This window comes from Oryctolagus cuniculus, chromosome X (assembly GCF_964237555.1).
Source record: "Oryctolagus cuniculus chromosome X, mOryCun1.1, whole genome shotgun sequence".
NCBI lineage: Eukaryota > Metazoa > Chordata > Mammalia > Lagomorpha > Leporidae > Oryctolagus > Oryctolagus cuniculus.
In genome coordinates this window covers 73,192,862-73,217,127 of record NC_091453.1, presented here as the reverse complement: position 1 = coordinate 73,217,127, position 24,266 = coordinate 73,192,862, and the positions used below count along the sequence as shown (strand labels likewise).

Sequence of the window (24,266 nt, the reverse complement as noted above, 5' to 3'; positions counted from 1 at the left end):
GTGTGGGAGACTGGAAGAAGCTCCTGGCTTTGGATTGGCTCAGCTCCAGCAGTTGCAGCCATCTGGGGAGTGAACCAGCAGATGGAAGACCTCTCTCTCTGTCTCTGCCTCTGCCTCTCTGTAACTCTGCCTTTTAAATAAATTAATAAATTAAAAAAATGTTTTATCAATGTTATCAGGCCAGGTAACCCATTTAGTGCTGAGGAGAGGGGATTCTCCTGGGGAGCTTTCCTAGGGGGGAAGGCTGAGACCACCTGTAAAGTTACCAGGGTCTGGGCAGGACTTTGTTGTATAAAATCCTGGGCTGCTGCCAAGGTGAGCTTCTGCAGATGCTTTGTTTTCCTCGGGCCCCTCTCATGCGCAGGGGCTACTTTCTAACTTCCTACCTAACAATATCACCTCCCCACCTTTGTAGGGTGCTCTGATGGTCTTTTAGACTTGAAACAATGTCACTCAGCCACATTTGCCCACATCCAACTTCCCTTCTGTGTTTTTTGTTTGTTTGTTTGTTTGTTTTTTTTTTTGGCAGGCAGAGTGGACAGTGAGAGGGAGAGACAGAGAGAAAGGTCTTCCTTTGCCGTTGGTTCACCCTCCAATGGCCGCCGCGGCCGGCGCACCGCACTGATCCGATGGCAGGAGCCAGGTACTTCTCCTGGTCTCCCATGGGGTGCAGGGCCCAAGCACTTGGGCCATCCTCCACTGCACTCCCTGGCCACAGCAGAGAGCTGGCCTGGAAGAGGGGCAACCGGGACAGAATCCGGCGCCCCAACCGGGACTAGAACCCGGTGTGCCGGCGCCGCTAGGTGGAGGTTTAGCCTAGTGAGCCGCGGCGCCGGCCTCCCTTCTGTTTTGACTCAAGCATTTCACCGTCCCCTGCTTTGACTTACTAAAGTATTTGTGCATGTGGGCACACTTTATCTTCCCTTGTCTTAGCTTGCTGTCTCCACAATTCCTGCCACCTGTGTAGTTTCCAGGCACTTAAAAGATGTGTACCAGCTGACTGGGACAACTTGACAAGAAGAGAATGTCAGCTTCCAACCTGAGCTTTAGCTGTGCTAGGCGTGTGTGGGAGAGGAGGAAAGAGCAGGGGGAAGGGCAAAGCTTAAGAAGATAAATCAGGCCAGCACCGTGGCTCACTAGGCTAACCCTCCGCCTTGCGGCGCCCGCACACCGGGTTCTAGTCCCGGTCGGGGCGCCAGATTCTGTCCCGGTTGCCCCTCTTCCAGGCCAGCTCTCTGCTGTGGCCAGGGAGTGCAGTGGAGGATGGCCCAAGTGCTTGGGCCCTGCACCCCATGGGAGACCAGGAGAAGTACCTGGCTCCTGCCATCGGATCAGTGCGGTGCGCCGGCCGCGGCGGCCATTGGAGGGTGAACCAACGGCAAAGGAAGACCTTTCTCTCTGTCTCTCCCTCTCACTGTCCACTCTGCCTGTCAAAAAAAATAAAACATAAATAAAATAAAAGAAGATAAATCGGGGAAGGGAGTGTTAGGGTGAGCCTGGAGTAGAAGAGTTGGGGATGGAAGAACCTGGGAAGGAATGAGAGTGATGAAGGGACACACATGGAAATGAATATAATTCAAGGCCAGAGGGTGGAGTCCTGAAGAGAGGACCCCTCTTCCTGTGCTCTGATGGACACCATCCTGCCTAGGGACCTCTCCCCAGATTCCCCTCAATTTAGCAAGAAGTTAAGAGTATGGGGAGTTGCCAAGGTCTCCAACGCAGTTCCTTGGAGTGAGTACAATATATTTGATACAGATTGCTCCCACCTTCCACATGCGGACAAGTGAGGTGCTGGCCCTCTCTCTCCCCTGGCAGTCTGCCCAGCTGCAGGTGAGCAGGGCAGGACAATGTGCTTTCTGTCTCCCAGGGTTGTGCAGGATCACTCACCTGCCATTAGCGAAGATGGTTGTCCTCAGAAGGGACTCTCAGGGCCTGGTAGAATTCAGGGGTGGCACATCTGTGCACAGGCTAAAGCGCTCCCAAGTGAACACAGGTGCATCTCTGAACCACACACACTAGCATGCTGCCTTCCCCTGGCATCATCCAGGCCGGCCTCAGGGAGGAGGCCTGTGGCTCTGGGGACGCTGGGCACCCTGGTGCTGCAAGAGGCACATGGCAGGGGTGGTAGGATGGGGGCTTGGGCTTGGGGCTTCCCAACCAGCTGAGGAAGGAGGGGCTGAGGAAGGAGGGGGCCTCTAGCCGTTGCATCTGGCCCACCCACTCCTCTGGTCTCTGCCCTCCATCTTGGGTGTCTATGGCACTTCACATTTACCTGTACTAGCATCCGAGGAGGGTGGTGTTTGGAAGAACCTGTCCTCTGAGTTCAAAAGGCCTCTCAATTTGGAGAGCCCTGGAGGCCAGAATTTATCTACATCTTGGCTGGGGGTAAAGTTTAAACTCTGGCTTCAAAGAAGGAGCCTTTCTAATCTGCTGGGCAATCTCTCCTGGCTTCTCCAGGAAAGCATTTTGCCTGCAAGGAGTTTCTCATTGCTTGCATGCATGTCTCTCTTTTCCGGGCAATTAAGAATCCCACCTCCCACACCAGGTCCTCACCGAGTGCCTCTCATCGTGGCCCCAGGGCTTCCTAGGAGCGGTCTTGCTGCACTTGCCCATCAAAGCTTGACAACAAAGGAAAGCACGGAGACCTGTGCCTTTAGAATGCTGTGGAACTTGTGTTCCGACAATGACAGTAACCCCACAAATCCTCTCCTCTTCCTGGCTGAGATGCTGGACATGACCCTAATCAGTGAAAGCTCAGGACTCACCTGGCCCTGGGAAATTTTTTCTCCCAGCTTCAGGAAAGTGGCAGGCCCTCTCTGGGTCCCTGTGCTTTTTGATTCTGTCTGTTGTGGTTAGTCTCTTGCTCACCGTGAGTGAGATAACTGAAGTTTTTTGAGCACTCACAGTATGCCTGTCCTTTTCTGGGTGCTCTGTATGAATAGCCTTATTTTAGCTTCTCATCAGCCTTATGAAGTGACTGTGAAGATCCCCCCTTGTATACATGAGACTCAGAGAGGTGAAACATCCTAACTAAAGCCACACTGCCAGTTTGTGGCAGAACTGGGATAGGGGAAGGTCAGCGTTGTGGCATACCAATTTAAGCTGTGGCCTGTGATGCTGGCATCCCATATCAGAGTACCGGTTTGAGTTCTGGCTGCTTGGGAAAGCAGCAGAGGATGGCCCAAGTACTTGGGCCCCTGCCACCCCTGTGGGAGATCCAAATGGAGTGCCTAGCTCCTAGCTCCTGGCTTCAGCCTGGCCCAGCCCTGGTTGTTGTGGGCATGCGGGGAATGAATCAGTGGATAGATCTCTTTCTTTCTCTCTCTCTCTCTCTCTCTCCCCCTCTCTCTTACTCTGCCTTTCAAATAAATAAGTCTCTAAGAAACATAAAAATAAATAAAAGAACTGGGATGGGAATTCCTTCTGTGTTCAGAGTGCATGATCTTCCTGTTAAGCCACATTGTCTCCCACCCTCTCCATCCCTACCCCCATTTGCCTGCCTCGCAGCTCCATCTCAGCTGCAGGATCTCTGTGCATGGGATCTCAAGCGTGTGACATCTTCCAGGCAGTGAGCTCAGCATTGCTCCCGGATGAAGAGGACACTTAGCAGAGTACCCTCCTTCCTTTGTGGGGATTGAGATCGACTGTCATCACTGTGAGCACCTGTCTTTTGATTAAACTTGTTTCTAACTAACATGGGAAGAAGCCTCCCAAAGTCAGAACAACAACAACAACAACAACAAAAAGCTGGGGGAGATGAACCTGTCCTGGGAATGAAATGCAGTTATTACCTGCTTGCCTGTGAAGTTATTATTTGCTTGGGTTCCTGCTTGTTAGTTCCAAGCGATGATCTTAACACTTGCTAGACAGCACACAGCTCAGTATGTGTGCAAAAGAAACATTATGGATGAATATGTGCCCATGTACAGTAGTGTATCAATTCCTCTAGCCACCATGTTGACATTAGAATATCCGATGAAATGTATGCATGTAACCATAGAAGGGAGACAAAGAAGCTAAAGCCATACATATGGAAATACCCCTCTGTTCAGGGCTCAGGCTTTTGTATAAAAATCCAACTGGGCCTTTTGCTGACATAATAATAATAATAATAATAATAATAAAAATAAAACACTGCTTCTTGGCCTTGGTGTCTCATCTCTGTCACGAATCCTACTACATGGCTACTCCATGGTTAAGGAATTCCCATGAAACTTGGGAATTTTATGGACTAATAAAATAAAGCTGGGTTTCAACATAGGGTCATTAACTTTTCATTTTACCAGTTAAGACCATTTAAAAGAACATGTATAAAATAAATCTTTTTTTACAAAAAGAACACCATTTATAATAACAGTACTATTAATAATCGTACTAGGGGGAGCTGGCATTGTGATGCAGTGAAGTCTAACAGCCCTGGCTCTGAGTTTTGGGCAGATTACTGAGCACTGCCTGCACTTGAGTTTGTTCAAGTGTGGTATGAACACACTAATGTTTCCCTCCTGGGCTACTGTAGCCTGTAGATGACTGAGCATGTACTAAGCACAGTGACTGGCACATGCAAAGGGGCTCCGTAGGTACCAGCTGGGGAACTGGGCACAGTTGTTCCTCCTGGCGCAGTCCCGCATGCTCATCTCCTGCTGGGCAGAAGCTAGGTATGGCTACACACAGACTGGCCCTGGTATTGAGGGTCAAACAGTTGCTGTGACTGCCCACCCCCCCCCCCCCACACCGTGGGCTTTGCTTCTCATTGGTTGTGACTGCCCCCCCCTCCATGGGCTTTGCTTCTCATTGGTTGAAACTGGTGTTGCCCTGGCAGCACTTGTAAATATTCCAACAGAAAATCCTGGGCGAAGCTGTGGAGAGGCTCCTGCTGAGGCTTCCCAGATACTGCTTCCAAAAGGACCTGCTCGCCCAGATATCAGGGTATCAGGTATCAGGGGTTGTTAGGGGGTGGGGGAGTTCACAAAAAGGACCTGCAGTGGTTCTCCCTGTTATCACCCACATTCTAACCTTGACCATGCCCCCATCTCTTACCATCCATTCTGCCACCTGGCTTCTTATTAGGAAGGGAAGAGAAGAAAAAGAACCAAGAGAGGCCAGATGGAGGGAGGCTTCAGAATGATGTGTGAGGATAAAAAGTGAGCTTCATCCTGGGCACTGCTCCTCACCTCCCCTCTCTTGGTGGGGTAAAGGGCTCCCCAGGGAAGGTCTTAAGGAGTTCTTCCGTACATAAAGCCCCCACTTCATTTGCTTGCTGTTAGAGGCCACAGACTTGGATTCTAGTCAATGCATCAATAGGCAGTTTGCTAAAAGCCAGGTCACTGAGTGACCAGGTCACCAAATGGGCAGTTCTCTGAAGGATGAAGTTGCTGTATGGGTAACTTATAAGTCCTATTTAACTGACCAACTGAAAAAATAACTTTCGGGTGGTTGTCTTTAACTACGGAGTTTACAGGAAATTGCTTTGGCTAAATTGGCATGGCCTAAGGGCTAAGGAGAGTCCTTTAGTGTTAAAGGCCATCAGGCCACACCATCCTCAACCCTTTGGCCTCTTCCTGCTTTGGAATGGTCAGCCTGGAAAGACTCCCTTTCCTGCCGCACACAGATGATTCTGTCTGCCTCTTGGCTGTAGAAACAGGGAACTTAAAATGCTAGCATCAAGGCCTAAATGAACCCAGTGAATATTATCGCAGGAATGTTCAGATAATGGCCATGAGAACAAGATTGCTTTCTGCAGTATCTGCAAGCCCCTGGGACCCGAGGAAGGAAACAAAGCGTTGCCATTCATGAAAGAGGCTCACAGACAGAGTGGACACATTTAGGACTCCACATGTAGACGTGAAAATGGCACTCACTGCCCTTTCTGAATCTTGGAGGGAGAAGAGCAGCATAATCAAGAGTGTGGGCTGAGGTATCTAATATATAGGGCACAAAAAAGTAATGTATATGAGTGAAATTAACATCTTTTTTTTAAAGATTTATTCATTTACTGAAAGAGTTAGAGAGAGAGACAGAGAGAGAGGGAGAGACAGAGAGAGAGGAGAGCAAGCTTCCATCAGCTGGTTCATTCCCGAAATGACCTCAACGACCAGGGCTAGGACAAGCCAAGGCCAGGAGCCAGGAGCTTCATCTGGATCTCCCAAGTGGGTGCAGGGGCCTAAGTGCTTGGGCCATCTTCCGCAGCTTTCCCAGCACATTGGCAGGGAGCTGGATTGGAAGTGGAGCAGCAGGGACATGAGCCGGTGTTCTATGGGTCCTGAAATTGACATCTTGAGATTTTTTTTTTTTTTACAGATAGAATTAGACAGTGAGAGAGAGAGACAAAGAGAAAGCTCTTCCTTCCGTTGGTTCACCCCACAAATGGCCGCTATGGCTGGCGCTGCGCTGATCCGAAGCCAGGAGCCAGGTGCTTCCTCCTGGTCTCCCATGCGGGTGCAGGAGATTTTTTTTTTTAAGATTTATTTTAGTATTTGAAAGACAGAGTTAGAGAGAGAGAGAGAGAGAGAGAGATCGGTCTTCCATTCCGCTAGTTCACTCCCCAAATGACCACAACAGCCAGAGCTGAGATGATCTGAAGCCAGGAGCCAGGAGCTTCTTCAGGTCTCCCATGTGGGTGCAGGGGCCCAAGGAGTTGGGCCATCTTCTACTGCTTTCCCAGGCCACAGCAGAGAGCTGGATGGGAAGTGGAGCAGCCAGGACTCAAAACGGCGCCCATGTGGGATGCCAGCACTGCAAGCTGGGGCTTTAATCTGCTATGCCACAGCGCCAGCCCCCAGACATCTTGAGATATGATTATTGTATATAGCTTTTGTCTATGCTCCTGTGGAACAGTGGTCTTTCTACTTTCTACTTGTTGAATTCTGTATTTAGTGGAGGAATAAGCCTATGACTACAAAGTACATTTAAAGTATGTTATTGGAAAAATTAAAAGGGGCCTGCACTGTGGTGTAGCAGGCTAAGCCTCAGTCTGCAGTGCTGGCATCCCATATGAGTGCTGGTTCATGTCCCGGCTGCTCCTCTTCCAATCCAGCCCTCTGCTTATAGCCTGGGAAAGCAGTGGAAGATGGACCAAGTCCTTGGGCCCTTGTACCCACGTGGGAGACCTGGAAGAAGCTCCTGGCTCCTGACTTAAGATTGGCCCAGCTCTGGCCATTGCGGTCATCTGGGGGAGTGAACTAGCAGACGGAAGACCTCTTTCTCTCTCTGCCTCTGCCTCTCTGTAACTCTGCCTTTCAAATAAATAAATAAATATTTAAAATAATAAATAAATAAAATCATTTAAAATTATTTTAAAAAGAGGGGGTGGTGCTGTGGCGTAGTGGGTTAAAGACCTGGCCTGCAGCACTGGCATCCCATATGGGAGCTGGCCTGCAGCACTGGCATCCCATATGGGAGCTGGTTCGAGTCCTGGCTGCTCCACTTCCAATACAGCTCTCTGCTATGGCCTGGGAAAGCACTGTGGATGGCCCTAGTCCTTGGGCCTCTGCACCCATGTGGGAGACCTGGAAGAAGCTCCTGGCTCCTGGCTTCAGATGGGCACAGCTCTGGCCATTGTGGTCATTTAGGGAGTGAACTGGCAGATAGGAGACCTCTCTCTCTCTCACTTTCTCTCTCTCTTTCTGTCTCTACCTCTCTCTGTAACTCTTTCAAATAAATAAATCTTTAAAAAAAAAAAAAAAAGGAATGGAGGAGGAAGAGGGAGGGTGGTTGGGAAGTATCATCCTGGGCTTAAAATTATACATATAAAATCTGTTCTATTTATATAAAAAAAGAAAAGAAAGAGAGTATGGGGTTTGGGGCCGGCATACACAGCACAGAGAGTCATGCTGCAGCCTGGCACACCAGGCATCCCACGTCAGAGCACTGACTCAAGTCCTGGCTGCTTGGGCCCCTGCCTTGGCTCCTGGCTTCAGCCTGGCCTATCCCTGATTGTTGTGGACATTTGGGGAATGAACCAGTGGGTGGAAGATCTCTCTGTCACTGTGCCTTTCAAATAAAAATAAATAAATCTTTAAAAAAAAGAGCATGGGCTATGGAGTCAGACAGTCTAGGTGTGTAGGCTGGTCTCCTCATTTTCACATAGTAACAAGAGTCCTTCTGTTTATGACTCAGGGTACTTGTTGGTGTATTAAATTTAGGATACTTGGAGGAGAGGGAATATTTACAACGATGTGGCCAGAGTGCAAGGAAACAAAGGAAAGTGTAGCTCCCTGGAGCTAGTAACGGTGGGGCCTAAAGGACTGAGGGGGAAAGAATGGTTATTCTCACCACACTGAGTTCAATGAGAGCTTCGAGACAATCTGGGGCCTCCTCCAAGCAGCCAGCCACAGGCAACCCTGTAGGAGACCACCACGGGGGTGGGGTGGGTGGAGGGGAGTAGGGGCATATACTTCAGCCTTACTCTCCTCCCTTTAGCTTCATCTCCTTATTTTGTGGAACCTCCTAGAAGTCAGTGAGCACCAGACAGACTGTTCACATGGTCCAGTCAGGTCAGTTCTCCAGGGCTGCTGGCAGGGGACGATGGGGAGAGTGGATCTAGAAGGACAGATGGAAGGTACCCAGTGTGCGATCTCATAGAGTTGTGGTAAGAGTTAACTGAAATGTGGCACCTTAAACACCCTCCAATTGGGAGCTGTTATTTGTAGAGAAATAAATAGCTCCCTTTGGAGAGATAAGCAAGGATTTCCTGCAAGGAATGTAAGACTGTGCTAGAAGTCAGTGATTTCTCCCAAGTAAAGAGACTTGTGCAGAAGCATGAAAAGAAAGATAATCGAAGATCCAAGGGAAAAGACTTCAAAAAGATGGAAAATGTGCAGACTCCTAGCTCTGTGATAGGATCAAGTTCACAGCCCTGATAGCTCTGATTTTTAAAATGATTCTTTCTTTCTTTATTTATTTGAAAGGCAGAGAGAGAGAGAGAGATCGAGATCTTCCATCCACTGGCTCATTCCCCAAATAGCTGCAACAGCCAGGGCTGGACTAGGCCAAAGCCAGGAGCCTACTACTCCATCTGGGCCTCTCATGTGGGTGGCAGGGATCCAAGTACTTGGATCATTAACTGCTGCCTTCTCAAGTGCGTTAGCAGGAAGCTGGATCAGAAGTAGAATAGCTGGGAGCTGAACTGGTGCTCCAATATGGGATGCAGGTGTTGCAAGAAGTCACATAATGTACTGTACCGCAATGCCAACTCCTAGTTTTCATTCTCAGTATATGTTACTAAAGACATCGGAAATGTTTTAGATATCATTTATGATAACAATCTTACTAGAAAAAGAGCAAATATTTTCTTAATGTGATAAATCTCAAACCACACTTAATGGTGTAACACCAGATCGCATACCTGCTAAAAATCAGACACAAAACAAGGATGTATGAATGTATGTCAGAAAAAGAGAGGGTAGGGGCCAGCATTGTGGCACAGTAGGTTAAACAGCTGCCTGTGGCACTGGCACAGAGAGAGAGGGAGAGAGAGGCCTTCCATCTGCTAGTTTACTCCTCAAATGGCCACTAATGACCAGGGATGGCTTAGGCTGAAGCCAAGAGCCAGGAGCTTCCTCCAGGTCTCCCACATGTGTGGCAGGGGCCCAAGTACTTGAGCCATCCTCTGCTGCTTTCCCAGGCATATTAGCAGAGGGCTAGAATGCAAGTGGAGTAGCTGGGACATGAATTAGTGCCCATGTGAGATGCCAGTGTGGCAGCTTAACCAGCTATGACACTAATGCCAGCCCCAATAAAATAAATCTAAAAGAATTTCCAAAAAAAAAAAAAAGAAAAGAAAAAGAGAGGACAAAAATGATAGTTTCTTATATATATATATATATGTATATATATTTGTATACCTGGAAAAGAAAAGAGAAAAAAACTAAGAAATCACCTCTTCCCTGCTGTATTGCCTCTAGCAGAGAGCTGGAATGGAAGTGGAGTAGCTGGGATACTAACCAGTGCCCATATAGGATGCCAGTGTCATAGGCGGTGGCTTTACCAGCTATGCCATGATGCTGGCCCAATTCAGCATTTTTAAAAAGATTTATTTATTTATTTGAAAGGAAGAGTTACAGAAGAGAGGCAGAGGCAGAGGCAGAGGCAGGAAGAGAGAGAGAGAGAGAGAGAGAGAGAGAGAGAGAGTTTGGCATCTGCTGTTTCACTCCCCAGTTGGCCACAACAGCCAGAGCTGCACTGATCTAAAGCCAGGAGCCATGAGCTTCTTCCAGGTCTCCCACGCAGGTGCAGGGGCCCAAGGACTTAGGCCATCTTCCAGTGATTTCCCAGGCCATAGCAGAGAGCTGGATCGGAAGTGGAGCAGCCAGGACTCGAACTCGTCCATATGGGATGCTGGCACTGCAGGTGGCAGCTTCACCCGCTATGCCACAGCCCCCCCCCACCCCAATTCACTATCTTTTATGAGCCATACAACTGGGGCTGGTGCTGTGGTGTTGTAGTTTTTAAGTCTCCACCTGCAGTGCAGGCATCCCATATGGGAGCTGGTTCAAGTCTCAGCTGTTCCACTTCTGATCCAGCTCCCTACTAATTGTGCCAGGGAAGGCCGCAAAGGATGGCCCAAATGCTTGGGTCCCTGCACCCATGTGGGAGACCTGGAAGAAGCTCCTGGCTCCTGGTTTTGGCCTGGCCCATCCTGGCTGTTGTGGCCATTTGGGGAGTGAACCAGTGGATGGAAGATCTCTCTTTTTCTCTCTCTGTTTGTCTCCTTTGCTCTCTATATCTGTCTTTCAAATAAATAAATAAATCTTAAAAAAAAAAAAAACAGGGCCAGCATTGTGTTGTAATAGGCCATCTGCCTCCACCTATGGCACTGGCGTTCCATATGGGATTTGTGTCCCAGCTGCTCCACTTCTAATTCAGCTTCCTGCTAATGGCCTGGGAAAGCTGTAGAAGATGGCCCAAGTGCTTGGCCCTCTGCACCCGTGTTGGAGACCTGGAAGAAGCTCCTGGCTTCAGATTGGCCCAGCTGTGGCTGTTGTGGTCATTTTGGGAGTGAACCAGTGGATGGAAGACATTTCTCTCTCTCTTCCCCTCTCTCTGTCTGTAACTTTACCTCTCAAATAAATAAATAAATTTTTTTAAAAGAGCCACCCAACCTTAGTTTCTTAGGTACTTGGGTTCCATTAAAGACTCAATTAGGGGGCTGACGTTGTGGCGCATTGTGTTAATGCCCTGGCCTGAAGCGCCGGCATCCCATATGGGCGTTGGTTCGAGACCTGGCTGCTTCACTTCTGATCCAGCTCTCTGCTATGGCCTGAGAAAGCAGTAGAAGATGGCCTAAGTCCTTTGGCCCCTGCACCAGCATGGGAGACCTGGAAGAAGCTCCTGGCTCCTGGCTTCATATTGGTGCAGCTCCAGCCGTTGCAGCCAATTGGGGAGTGAAGCATCTGATGGAAGACTCTCTCTCTCTCTCTTTCTCTCTCTCTCTCTCTGCTCCCTCTGTGTAACTCTTTCAAATGAATAAATAAATCTCTAAAAAAAGGCTCAATTAGAAATCAATATTTTTGGCTGGCGCCGCGGCTCAATAGGCTAATCCTCCACCTAGCGGTGCCGGCACACCAGGTTCTAGTCCCGGTCGGGGCGCCGGATTCTGTCCCGGTTGCCCCTCTTCCAGTCCAGCTCTCTGCTGTGGCCCGGGAAGGCAGTGGAGGATGGCCCAGGTGCTTGGGCCCTGCACCCCATGGGAGACCAGGAGAAGCACCTGGCTCCTGCCTTCGGATCAGCGCGGTGCGCAGGCCGCAGCACGCCAGCCGTGGTGGCCATTGGAGGGTGAACCAAGGGCAAAGGAAGACCTTTCTCTCTGTCTCTCTCTCACTATCCACTCTGCCTGTCAAAAAAAAAAAATCAATATTTTTAGAACTCCTAAAAAGTTAAGAATCATTCTACTGCATTTGATTATTTGATTTAAGACTTTATGGTTTTGAAACTGAAAATCCTTGGTTTTCAGGAAAAGTAAACCTCATTAGCCAGGTACAAAGGGTATACACTAAGTCTCACTCCTACCCACCCCCCAGCCCCCAAACCCCTGTCTAGAAGCAACTGTTTCCTGTATCTTGCGGTTCTTCATGAGACAGTCTGTACTTATGTGAGTGCATTCACTTGCACATGCACAAAGAGTAATTGCTTGAGTTTCTTTTTTCAGGCAAGAGAAAATGGATATGATTAAAAGGGACAAAAGTCAAAGGACAGTGGCTGTGAATATGGATTCTGAAAGGCAGAATAAAATGAATGAAGCCAAGCAGAATTTGACTGAAGTGGCTCTACGTGTAGTTGACAATGTCATCAAAGCTGCTGCTCGGTCTGTGGAAGGTAGTACTCCTGTCTGGGTGACCAAAGAATGGTCTTGTGAGATACTGCTACTGCCAGACAGCTAATGAGTTCATGCCTTGTTTGCAGAGGCTGCAAACCCCATCAGAAACATCAAGTGGATCACTCATGGTGAATTCACAGTGGAAGAAGGCCACAAACAAATTGACCAGTTCGTTGCGGTAAGTTGGTTGACCACTCCAGTGTGGTACACGAGGGTGAGGGACAACAAAAAGGCTGTTGTTTGATCAAAAGTTTGAAGCCCAGAAAATCTAGGAGATATGAAAAGTGATTAGAATAAATAAACATCATCTCCCCAGTCAAGGTCGGTTAGTCTTTGAAGATGAAAAGCACAATTGTATTTCCCTGTGCTTACAGCATCCTAAGCCAGTATTTTTCAGTTAAGCAATTTGTCTGTACTGGTGCATTAAGTGGAGGTCTGGTGCCTAAGGAGGGAGATGCACTTCCAAAATGGGTGTTCTCCACCATCAACTTTAGAATGCTCATATTAACAGAGGGGATATAGATGGATCGAGTCTTTGATTTCACTTGGGAACATATTACCTGGATGGAAATGCATATGGATGGTCCCCCCCCCTTTTTTTTCCTACCAATGTCTGGGTCTGACTCCTGTGTGTAGATTATTCCCAAGGCTTTGGGGAGAAGCTTATTAACTGGCAGGTAGATAAAGAAGAATGGCTTGCAATTCCTTTTTACTGTACTTCCTGTCTTGGGAAGTGGCCGAGGTACATAGAGAACGAAGTTAGAGTCACTGAACATACTACGTGGAAGGAGCAGACAAGCAGGTGAGGTAGCAACTGAGAACTGGCACAATACACCTTGTAATGAGAGGCATGTGGTCACTGCAGTCCCTTCTTAGCTAACGTGACTGTTGCCAGATGCTTGCAAGGGAGGAGCAGGCAGGACAGCCAGAGGCTGTTCAATGCAATATGGATTGCAATCCAAGAAGCATACTTGTAACTGCAGTATTTCCTCAGTTAGAGTGAGTTTTCTGTGGTTCAAGAAGTTTTCCCAGGTAGGTGATTTGCATCTTTGGGTGGAGCTAGGGAGCCTATATCCCCTTTACCCTAAGCGACTCCACCAATGCGCTGGGGCTATCCTCCACACTTCCATGGAACAAACCAGTTGAAATGAGTGGAGGCAAACTCCCACACCTCTGGGAAAAGTTCCAGAGCGCTGTGTTCCTCTGGCCTGTCCATCACAACCTACAGCCCTCAGGGCAGTTTCCTAGGAAGGCCGGGTCGGGTAGGAAGGAGGCACAGTCAGGGGTTTCTATAGAGGGCTATACTCCCTCTACCCATGCTTCAGCAGCCACCACTCAGCAATTCCATGAGGAGAGTTTCCAGAGCAAAGCGAAAATGTGCAAGTTACTCTTGGGCCTTCCTGCTCTGGAACACGTTGTGCAAGGGAACCTGCCTGCTGTATTCAGGGCTCCTGAATCAGGCAGCAATGGGACACAAAGAAAGCAGGAAAATTGCCCTTGCAAATCCCACAGGTCATTATGGGTACAAGGCAGAAGTCAAGTCTTGACAATGACCTAGGAGTCACCATGTGGTGAGAGTTCCCTCCCTGTCTCCCAGCTTACGGTTCAGACCCCATCACTTACTGTCTTGTTCCCTTTCACCTTCCTCACTCAGCCACCCACACTTGCCTCCTTGCTGTTCCTAAACTATCAGGCATGTTGCTACCTCAGGACGTTTGCAGTCGCTGTTCCATCTGCCTGCAACCCTCTCCCCTGGCTCATTGATCTTTGTTAAGATCAAGGCTCAATCACCTGCTCACCGAGGCCTTCCTGACCACCTCATCTAAAATCGCAACCCTCCTTTCTCGGGTTTATTGTTCCGTTAGCACTCATCTCTACCTAGTACTAGAGTATTGCTGCCCAATACTAGAGTCCACTTATTTATACTATTGCTTTTCATCCACTACCACATAATTTGGCCCATGAGGGCAGAGAATTTTTTTTTAAAAAGATGTATTTATTTATTTGAAAGGCAGAGTTATGTATAGAGAGAGAGAAAGAGAGAGAAGGAGAACTGCCATCTACTGGTTCATTTCCCAAATGGCTGCAAAGGCTAGGAATGGGCCAGGCTGAAGCCAGGAGCCAGGAACTGCATCCTGGTCCCCTACATGGCTGTCAGGGGTCCAAGTGCGTGGGCCCTTTTCTGCTACTTTCCCAGGCACATCTGGGATGCTGGATCAGAAGTGGAACAACTGGGACTTGAACTGGAACTCTTATGGAATGCCCACGTTGCAGGTGGTGGCTTAACCCACTGTGCCACAACACTGGCACCATGGCAGTCTTTTGATCACTTTTTTGTCCTAACCACTTAGCAATGTCAGGTTCACAGTAGGTACTCAATAAATCTGTGAATACATGAATGGATTTATCTCATTACCATTATTTCATCACAGATGAAGATCCAGGTGAAAGCATTTGTTTTATCTACTTGGCAGGGCACTTGTGAGGATGGAGACAATTAGAAAGTAGATGGCTAAAAGCCCTAGACAATGCAGGCCATAAACTGACCCTGTTTTCAGCCCCATTAATGCAGAGAGCCCTAGAAGTAGGGTCTACTCTCTGTATGTCAAGCATTTCTGACAGAGAGCTTTCTCAAAGTTATTGCCAGTTTCCCAGAGTCCACCACACATCAAGTAATCATAAATTAGAGGTTCCCACTTACTGAGCATTGCTATGTGGCATGCACTGCTAAGCACTTCACCATACTTAGCTCATTTAATCCTCACAACGAATCTGTGTGTGGGTACATCAGTGTAACCATTTTATATGTGAGAAATCTTGAAGCTCAGAGGGGTTGGGCAATTTGTCCAGAGTTTCTGAGCAGCAAAATGAAGGTTTAATATATTTTCACCATAGTAGGAAAAATAATTTTGATGACAATGATAAGGTAGACTTTCATTATCAATGAAAAAAATGCAAATACAATAGATATAAAAGTATTGCAATGTGAAGAAGAATGATTAACCCTGGTGTTAGAAGGCTTGTGCATTTTTGTGGTGGGAATGGGTACACTGATTGCCAATGGGTACAATAATTAGTCTGTTGTTCTTGGGAATACACTCTGACAACAAGAATATACAAATGTATTCTCTTTAAGAGAAAAATTGGAGAATCTTCACTGCCTAACACACAGTTTAAATTATTTTTATAATAAGACATATTATTAAAAAAACCAGGAGGCAAAAAGATACAAAGTAGGAAATAAAAGTTCCATCTTCACCCACCAATACCCAATCTGTTTCCCACAGGTTACTTACCATGGACAAGTTTTGTGCGTATACTTCCAGGTGCCTGATGATTTCAATAGTCCATAATATGCAATTGGCTAAGCCATCCTTGGTAGAGCAGCACAGTGATATACTGTTTCCTGGAAGTGAATATATGAAGTAATGTTATGTAAAAATTACAAAACACAGGATAATATACACTCACAGTAGCTACATAGAAGTCTACTGTTGGGGATCGGTGCTGGAGCATAGAAGTTTAAGCCTCCACCTGCAGTGCCGGCATCCCATATTGGCACTTTGTTCAAATCCCAGCTGCTCCCTCCTGATCCAGCTCCCTGATAATGGCCTGGGAAAGCAGTGGAAATGACCCAAGTCCTTGGGCCCTTGCACCCATATGGGAGACCTGGAAGAAGCTCCTGGTTCCTGGCTTCAGCCTGGCCCAGCCCTGGCTGTTGCAACCATCTGGGGAGTGAACCAGTGGATGGAAGATTCTCTCCCCCCAACCCCATTCTCTCTGTATTTCTGCCTTTCAAATAAATAAATCTTATTTTTAAAAAGTCTACTGTAGATAAACGTGGGAAGAGAATGCCCTGATTAAAGGGTTCAATTTAATGGCGTATCTAAGGCTGTCTTAGTTCACAAAGGGAAAAAGAAGTCCATTGTGAGCCACGTTGAAAGGAGGAACGTTTTGGAGCTGAGGCATCTGGCTGGGTGGAGAGAGCACTGGGCTGGCTGCTCAGGAGCCTTTGGTACCAGCCCCAGGCATCATGTTAGACTCTCCCTACCCATTTCTCGGTCTTGATATCCTCATCTGCAAAGTTAAGGGGCTTTATTAAGTTATCGCTAAGGATCATTCCAATGCTACAGTCTGTGATTATGTGACAGACTAAGCCATCAGGACTGGAAAATCGTATTTATGGAAAGGCTGAAAGAAAAAAGGCACGTTCCCGTGGGCCACAACGGGGTAACTGCTGGGCTCCTTCATTAAAAGGACTAACGATACATGGACGAGAGCACCATATCTTATCTCAAAGAGTCTAGAGTCCAGTGCTCCTCTCTGGCTGAATGAAAGAATCAACTAGGGATAAATTTGAAGCAAGCCGATGCAGAAGGCCTATGTATTTTTTTAAGGAAGGGCTTGAAATCATTTTGCCATCTCCTCCCATGCTCCTTCCCCATGTCACTGGGTTAGACAATTCCATTTCCTGCCTCTGTGAACCTCCATCTTAATTCAGGCTGTTGTTTGATTCGGAAGGTTTCTGCACCCCAATAGCCAGTCCAAGGGGGTTCAGCTGAATTGGATTTGTTGACGATCCATTATATTCAAGGCCCTGTGCTAAGGATCAGGGCTGCGTTATGGCTTCTGTGGGCCCCAGGCAATCTTCCCTTTGTGTGTCCCTTCCTCCTTAAAAATATGAAAAGCTTTCTTTTAAGACAGAATTGGAATAAAGATAAATATAATCATTGGTCCTAAAAGCTTATTTTTTTTCTTCTTCTGATTTTGTTTTTTCAAATTTAAAATTTTTTTTTAGATTTTATTTATCTGAGAGGTATAGTTACAGAGAGAGAGAGAGAGGGAGAGACAAAGAGAGACGTCTTCCATCAGCTGGTTCACTCCCCAAATGGCCGCAATGGCCGGAGCTGAGCCCATCCGAAGCTGGGAACATGGAGCTTCTTCTGGGTCTCCCATGTGGATGCAGGGGCGCAAGCACGTAGGCTGTCATCCGCTGCTTTCCCAGGTGCATTGGCAGGGAAGTGGAGCAGCTGTATTGGAAGTGGAGCAGCTGGGACTAGAACCGGTGCCCATAAGGGTTGCCGGTATCACAAGCAGTGGCTTAACTAACTATGGCACAGCGTTGGTTCCCAGGAATGTTTTAATATGGAGATTATGATGAAGGTTGTTTTTCATGGCTGTAGTATCGAGGGGGAGTGTCAGGTCGTCAAGTGCCATTAGAGAGGCAAAAAACAAGTCCCGTGAGTGTTCAGAGGGGGGAGGGTATAAAAGCATATCTGGTCCGAGGAGGGACCGAGGTGTGGTAGTTTTAGGACAAAGGACTTTACCAAGTAGAGGTAGCAGGGAGATGCTTCCCCAGAAATGGCAGCAGCCTGGCCAGAACCGTGGTGCAATGATGGGGAGCTGAGACTAGTTCTAGTTTGACGGGAGTTAGACTGTTTTGTCAGGAAGTATGCCTTGAGGGTGGAAAGTCATATTACTGCTTCCAGATTGTGAGAGGTCTTCAATGACACAATGAAACATTTTCACTTTGCGTGGCAGGCAATGGGGAATTACTGTAGGTTTTTGAGCTGACCTGATATGGTTGAAGACGTATTTAAGGCAAGTAACTCTGGCATCAGTGAGGGTAGTGGTTTGGAAAAGCTGAGGACAATGGAGACTTGATGGGAGGCTATTGCTTGAGCCCGAGTGAGCAACAATGAGAGCTGAATTAGAGTACTGGCATTGAGCCTGGACAAGAATGGGTAGATGTGACACATATTTGGAGATAGCAGAGACATGACTGAAAGTTACTAAACTGCATATGAATTAATTAAGGGAGGAAGGTATGAAGGACTGAATGCTGGCACTTTGAATAATACAGTTGACCTGAGTTATGTAATTCCCATCTCAACTCCAAGGGTAGGCCCAGACGAAAGGAATATTCCAAGGAAGGTTTTCTGTTTCTCAATTCTCCTCATTAGTAAGATTGTATTTGAGAAGGTGGGGGGGGGGATTTTTCTTAAAAAGATTTATTTATTTATTTGAAAATCAGAGTTACACAGAGGGAGGAGAGGCAGAGGGGGGGGAGAGAGAGAGAGAGAGAGAGAGAGAGAGGTCTTCCATCTGATGGTTCACTCCCCGATTGGCTGCAACGGCTGCAACTGTGCTGATCCGAAGCCAGGAGCCAGGAGCTTCTTCTGGGTTTTCCACTCGGGTGCAGGGGACCAAGGACTTGAGCCATTTTCTACTGTTTTCCCAGGCCACAGCGGAGAGCTGGATCGGAAGTGGAGCAGCCGGGTCTCGAACCGGCGCCAATATGGGATGCCGGCGCTTCAGGCCAGGGCGTTAACCCACTTCGACACAGCGCTGGCCCTGGATGATTTTTTTTTTAAAAGATGTATTTATTTGAAAGGCAGTGTTATACAGAGAAAGGGAGAGACAGAGATCTTCCATCTGCTGGGTCACTCTCCACATGGCTGCAATGACCAGGGCTGGGCCAGACTCAAGACTGGAGCCTGGAACTCCATCCTGGTCTCCCGCATGGGTACAGGGACCCAAGGACTTGAGCCATCCTTCACTGCTTTCCCAGGTGCATTAGCAGAGAGCTGAATTGGAAGTACAGCAGCCAGGACTTGAACTGGTGCCCACAGTGGATGCCAGCATTGCAGGCAGCAGCTTAACCTTCCATATCACAATGTGGCCTCCAAGAAGGGGATCTATTTTTCAAGCGTGCAAACAAGGAATCATTCCTTTTTGAGGGATGTGCTTTATCATATTGCCTGACTCATTCTTCTTCTGGCCTTATTTTATATATCACTGATGGTTGCAATTAAGTGACTCGGATTTTTACAAATGGCTGAAACCAGCCTCATTACTTTGTAGTCATGTATTTAGGTCTCCTGAGGTGGGGTGAGCAGAACTGATGTTCTAAACCCATTCTAATTATTTTCTAATTAACCAATTTGCCTCCCAAGTAAGGGTCTGGAGCAAGGTGTGTCTGTGCGTGGTGTGTATGTGGATATACACATCTGAGGGTGTGCCCCTGCAACTAAGGCCCAATCTCAGTTGATGTTTGAATTCTGCCTTTGTTTCATTTCAGCTCCACTTTTCTCTCCTCCACCCATGGAGATAACTGGGAACTGACTGTAGATTCTGATTAAAAAAAAAATGTGAGGAGTGGACTCCAGATAGGGCTGTAACTCTGACTGTTACATGCTGCTTTTATCTAGAGGATGTGAACATAAGCCTGCTTTTCTTTTCTCTGTGTGCTTTTTCTTTTTTCTTTTCCTATGAAAACAGACTTGGGAGTTTAACAACTACTGGGTGCACTACACAAAGTTTGTAGAGAAGAAAGATTTAATCCACTCCTTCCACTACATCTACCATGTATACTGGAGTGTCCCAACTGCTCTGAGACCCGTAGCAAAAGTCAGTGCTTTGGCCTACTTCACCATCAAGTTCAACAAAAGCAAACCTCCGGTAAGCTCGTCCTCTTTTGTTCTGTTCAGTTTAGTGAAGATTCAATGAGAATGGAGATGTGTTGTCAAGGTCATTTATGACCCCCTCTTTGTAAAATTTAGTAGTTATATTTCTGTCCCTATCTTACTTTGTTTTTCTGTAGCACTGGCCATTGCTGATCACTCCCTCTAGGAAACTTAACATTCAGCTTCTAGAACTACACGGTATCTTATCTTGGTTTTCCTCTTGCATCACTCACCATGCCTTTGCATACAGTCTCTACTATTTTTCTGCCTCCTACCGGCCTCTCTGCATTGGGATGTTCCAAAATTCAGACTTTGAACCTCTTCTCTTCCTGTTTACCCCAGATTTACATCACTCCCACTTGCATGCTTAATAAACATCTCACTTTTAGTATCTAAATATTAGCCTGTGATTTGTTCTTTCTAAACTTGACCTACTTCCAGTTTCCTCATCTTAGCAGAAGGCCAAATTCTTGGTGTCATTCTTGTCTCCGTTTTCCGCTCACATTCTTCATCCAATCCATTAGGAAATCCTGTTGGCTCTAAAATACAACCAGAATCCAACAATTTCTTACCATTCCCCTTCGACCACCCTAGTCCAAGACACCATCCTCTCTTCACCAAGATTATTTCCATAGCTTCCTAAATGGTTTCTCTGCTTCTCCCTTTGCCATCAGCATGACTTTTTTTTTTTTTCAGTATAGCAGCCAGCCAGAGTGAGACTTGTAAAATGAATGTCTGTCACTCCTTGGTTTAAAACTTTCTAAAAGTGCTTCTCAAACGTTAAAGTGCACATAAATTACTTAGAGATCTTCTTAAAATGAAGATTTTGATTCAGCAAGTCTGGCAGGGGCCTGAGATTCTGTGCTGCTAACAAGCTCCCGGGCAATGCTGACACTGCAGTCCAGACCACAAGGAAGACCTTATATCATCTCATGACCCTTGCTATTTCTGCTTTCCCGCCATCCTTCCCCTCACTTACTCTGCTCCAGACACTCTGATCTTTTAAAAAAAAATTTTTAAAAATATTTACTTATGTACTTGAAAGGCAGTTATGGAGTTGGGGGTGAAGGAAGAGGGATTGAGAAGTCTTCCATCTGCGGGATCACTCTGCAAATGGCTGAAACAGCTGGGGCTGGGTCAAGCCAAAGCCAGGAACCAAGAACTCCAGAACCTCGTCCAGGTCTCCAGTGTGGCGGGCTGGGCCCAAGCACTTTCTGCTGCTTTCCCAGTTGCATTGCCAGGGAGCTGGATCAGTAGCTGGGACTTGAACCAGTGCTCCATGTGGGATGCCAGCATTTCAGGGAGTGGCTTAACCCACTGTGCCAGAATATCAGCCCCCAGACACTAATCTTGCTACTCCTTTAAATAAGCCAGGTATAGTCTCACTTCTGGTTATATATCCCTCTGTCAGCTGTCTAACTAACAGGCAAGGTCAGAGACTGGGAAGTAAGTCTGGTGGAGGTGAACAAGACTATATCAGAGATGTATAGAGAACTTAGGAGAATGGCTCTTGCTCATAATTTTGGAAGAAAGAATGATTGGGGACCACTGAGACAATATTACAGCTTACACTTTATAATGCTTTAAAATATGTTTTAAAGATTTATTTATTTGATAGAGTTACAGAGAGGGAGAGACACAGAGAGAAAAATCTTCCATCCACTGGTTTACTCCCCAGATAGCCATAATGGCCAGGCTGGGCCAGGCTGAAACCAGGAGCCAGGAGCTTCATTTGGGTCTCCCAAGTGCATGGCAGAGGCCCAAACACTTGGGCCATCTTCTGCTGCTTTTCCAGGCTTTTAGCAGGGAGCTGGGTGGGAAGTGGAGCAGCGGGGACACGAACTAGCACCCATATTGGATGCCAGTGTCACAGGCAGTGGCTTTACCCACTACACCACAATGCTGACCCTGCTTTAAACTACTTTCAAAGCTTGTTTATCTGTTTATCTGTTTCATCCATATGCCTCTTCTAAGAGATACAGATCGTCAGTTGAGTAAACTGGAACATGTAAAGCAGGTAAATGCTTTATTCATAATATTAATGAGTACAGGCCTGTTGTGACTTGTTTTAAGTTTTATGGAGATTCTTATTGGCTGCCAAAAGGATCTTTTGAGGAACAGAGGTTTGAATGATGAAGAACTATCACCCACAGATTCCCAATTCATAAGGAAGATAAACTGGAAATTCAGGAGTATACATACGGACAAAGGTAGGGATGGGAGGAATTAAGGGTTGGTATGGTTGCTGACAGCTGTTCTCTCTCTTAGGATATGCCTGTTGATGTCTTGTATTTCTTTGAGGGCAGTTCATTAATACACAGGTAATGAATATTTGGAGACATTTTTTAGGGCTAAGGGTAAGGTCATCGCACTCCATGAATCCAGTAGGGTCACAACCACAGATAATTAGAGTAACAGTGTTTTCTTTTTTGGACCACCTACCCCATTAAAATGGGCAGAAAGTAGGATTGTGCCATTGTTCTGGAAATTTGTTTTTCTTAGCTTCTGGTTTTTCAGTGATCACGAACTTAAGGATCAGTATGGTGGAGACAAACTGGGTCATGCCTCTTGTCTCTATAGAGAACTTCAAAATCATATGGAATTAACTCACATATAATCCTTTTTTTAAAGATTGATTTATTTGAAAGTCATAGTTACACAGAGAGAGGAGAGGCAGAAAGAGAGAGAGAGAGAGAGAGATAGAGAGAGAGAGAGGCCTTCCATCCACTGGGTCACTCCCGAAATGGCTGCAATGGCCGGAACTGCGCCAGTCCGAAGCCAGGAGCCAGGAGCTTCCTCCGGGTCTCCCACGCGGGTGCAGGGGCCCAAGGACTTGGGCCATCCCCTACTGCCTTCCCAAGCCACAGCAGAGAAATGGATCGGAAGAGGAGAGCCGGCGCTTCAGGCTAGGGCGTTAACCCACTGCGCCACAGCGCTGGGCCCCCATATAATCCTTTTAATTTGTATAGCAGTAAAAGTGAATCCTCCTTACTTCTACTCCTCCCTGCTATCACTCCAAGAGACTTCTTGTTCACCAGGAGTATAACACAGAAAATGGGGAAGCCATAGCCCAAGGGTTTGCTTGATTTTGAAAGCTTTTTGTTTTTTTTTCCTCTAGACCAGGAATGAGTCAATTTCGAGAACAATGGCTGGATGACATTATTGAGGCCAAACATGTTTTACTGAAGATGATCCACTTTTAATTCAATTGTGTCTGATTCTTACAGAATGTTTGAGGATTGTCTCACAATCAGACTATATTAAAAATAAAATACCATGTATCAAGCCACAGAATATTTATTGAATAAACGTGTGGTATACAATCCAGCTGTTTTTTGGACATTCATTCATTTTCCATTCTGCAACTTCCATCATATTAGCAGAATAACAAGTAAGCTGTTTTCTATTTTATTTCATAAAATGTTATTTATCGGTGGCAGAGAGACAGAGACAGAGACAGATACAGAGATAGACCCATCTCCCATTTGCTAGTTCACTCCCCAAATGCCCGTAACAGCCAGGGCTGGGCCATGTTGAAGCCAGGAGCCTAGAATTCATTTGGGTCTCCCATGTGGGTGGGAAGGACCCAAGTACTTTGGCTATCACCTGATGCCTCTCAGGGTGCACACACAGGAGGAAACTGGATCAGAGGTAGAGGTGGGATTTGAACCCAGGCACTCTGATATAGGATGCCAGCATTCCAAGCAGCATCTTAACTGCTACAACAAATACTCACCTTGGTTATTTTCTAATATATTTTTCCCATCCCTATATTCATCACTTCAGATTCTTACAGATAGAGAGGTGACTTTAGAGAGTTGCTAAAATCCATGTCAGATCAAACTAACATTTATATTTATTTATTTAAAGATGTATTTTATTTATTTGAAAGAGTTACAGAGAGAGGTAGAGCCAGAGAGAGAGAGAGAGAGAGAGTCTTCCAGCCGCTGGTTCACTCCCCAAATGACTGTAATGGCCAGAGCTGAGCTGAAACCAGTGGCCAGGAGCTTCTTCCAGGAATCCCATGTGGGTGCAGGGGCCCAAGGACTTGGACCATCTTCTAAAGCTTTCCCAGGCCACAGCAGAGAGCTAGATCAGAAGTGGAGCAGCCAGGACTCGAACCCATGCCCATACAGGATGCTGGCATTTTAACCCTCTGTGCCACAGCGCTGGCCCCTAAGATTGATATTTTGTTAGCTGTTTATTCCCTGATCTGAGTCCAAGTCTCCATCTCAGACTCACCTCTTTATGGGCACAACTGGGTGAACAAAATGACAATAGTTCTACAGGTCATAACTGGCCTGAACAGTTTTCATATCCACAGACTCCTTCATTTACTGCTGAGTTAAGCATCACTGTAAAACCATACATTTGAAACTCGGAAAGAGGCATGCTGCCTTCACAGCACAGAGCACACAATCACACTCGCAATGAATAGCAGTGAGTTGGTTTGGCTTCTATCACCACCGTTACTTATTTCTGGTTTT

General features: G+C 46.7%; 1 protein-coding gene across 1 annotated transcript; it reads left to right on the top strand.

Annotated features, from left to right (window-relative positions):
* Nucleotides 1–4,828: 4,828 nt before the first annotated feature.
* On the top strand, nt 4,829–23,106 carry AKAP14 (A-kinase anchoring protein 14). Its single transcript, XM_070067093.1, has 6 exons — nt 4,829–4,933; nt 12,146–12,312; nt 12,400–12,491; nt 19,595–19,774; nt 22,048–22,100; nt 22,898–23,106. The coding sequence occupies exons 2-6, from the start codon at nt 12,156–12,158 to the stop codon at nt 22,980–22,982; spliced, it is 567 nt and encodes a 188-aa protein (XP_069923194.1). The 5' UTR covers nt 4,829–4,933; nt 12,146–12,155; the 3' UTR covers nt 22,983–23,106.
* Nucleotides 23,107–24,266: the final 1,160 nt, after the last annotated feature.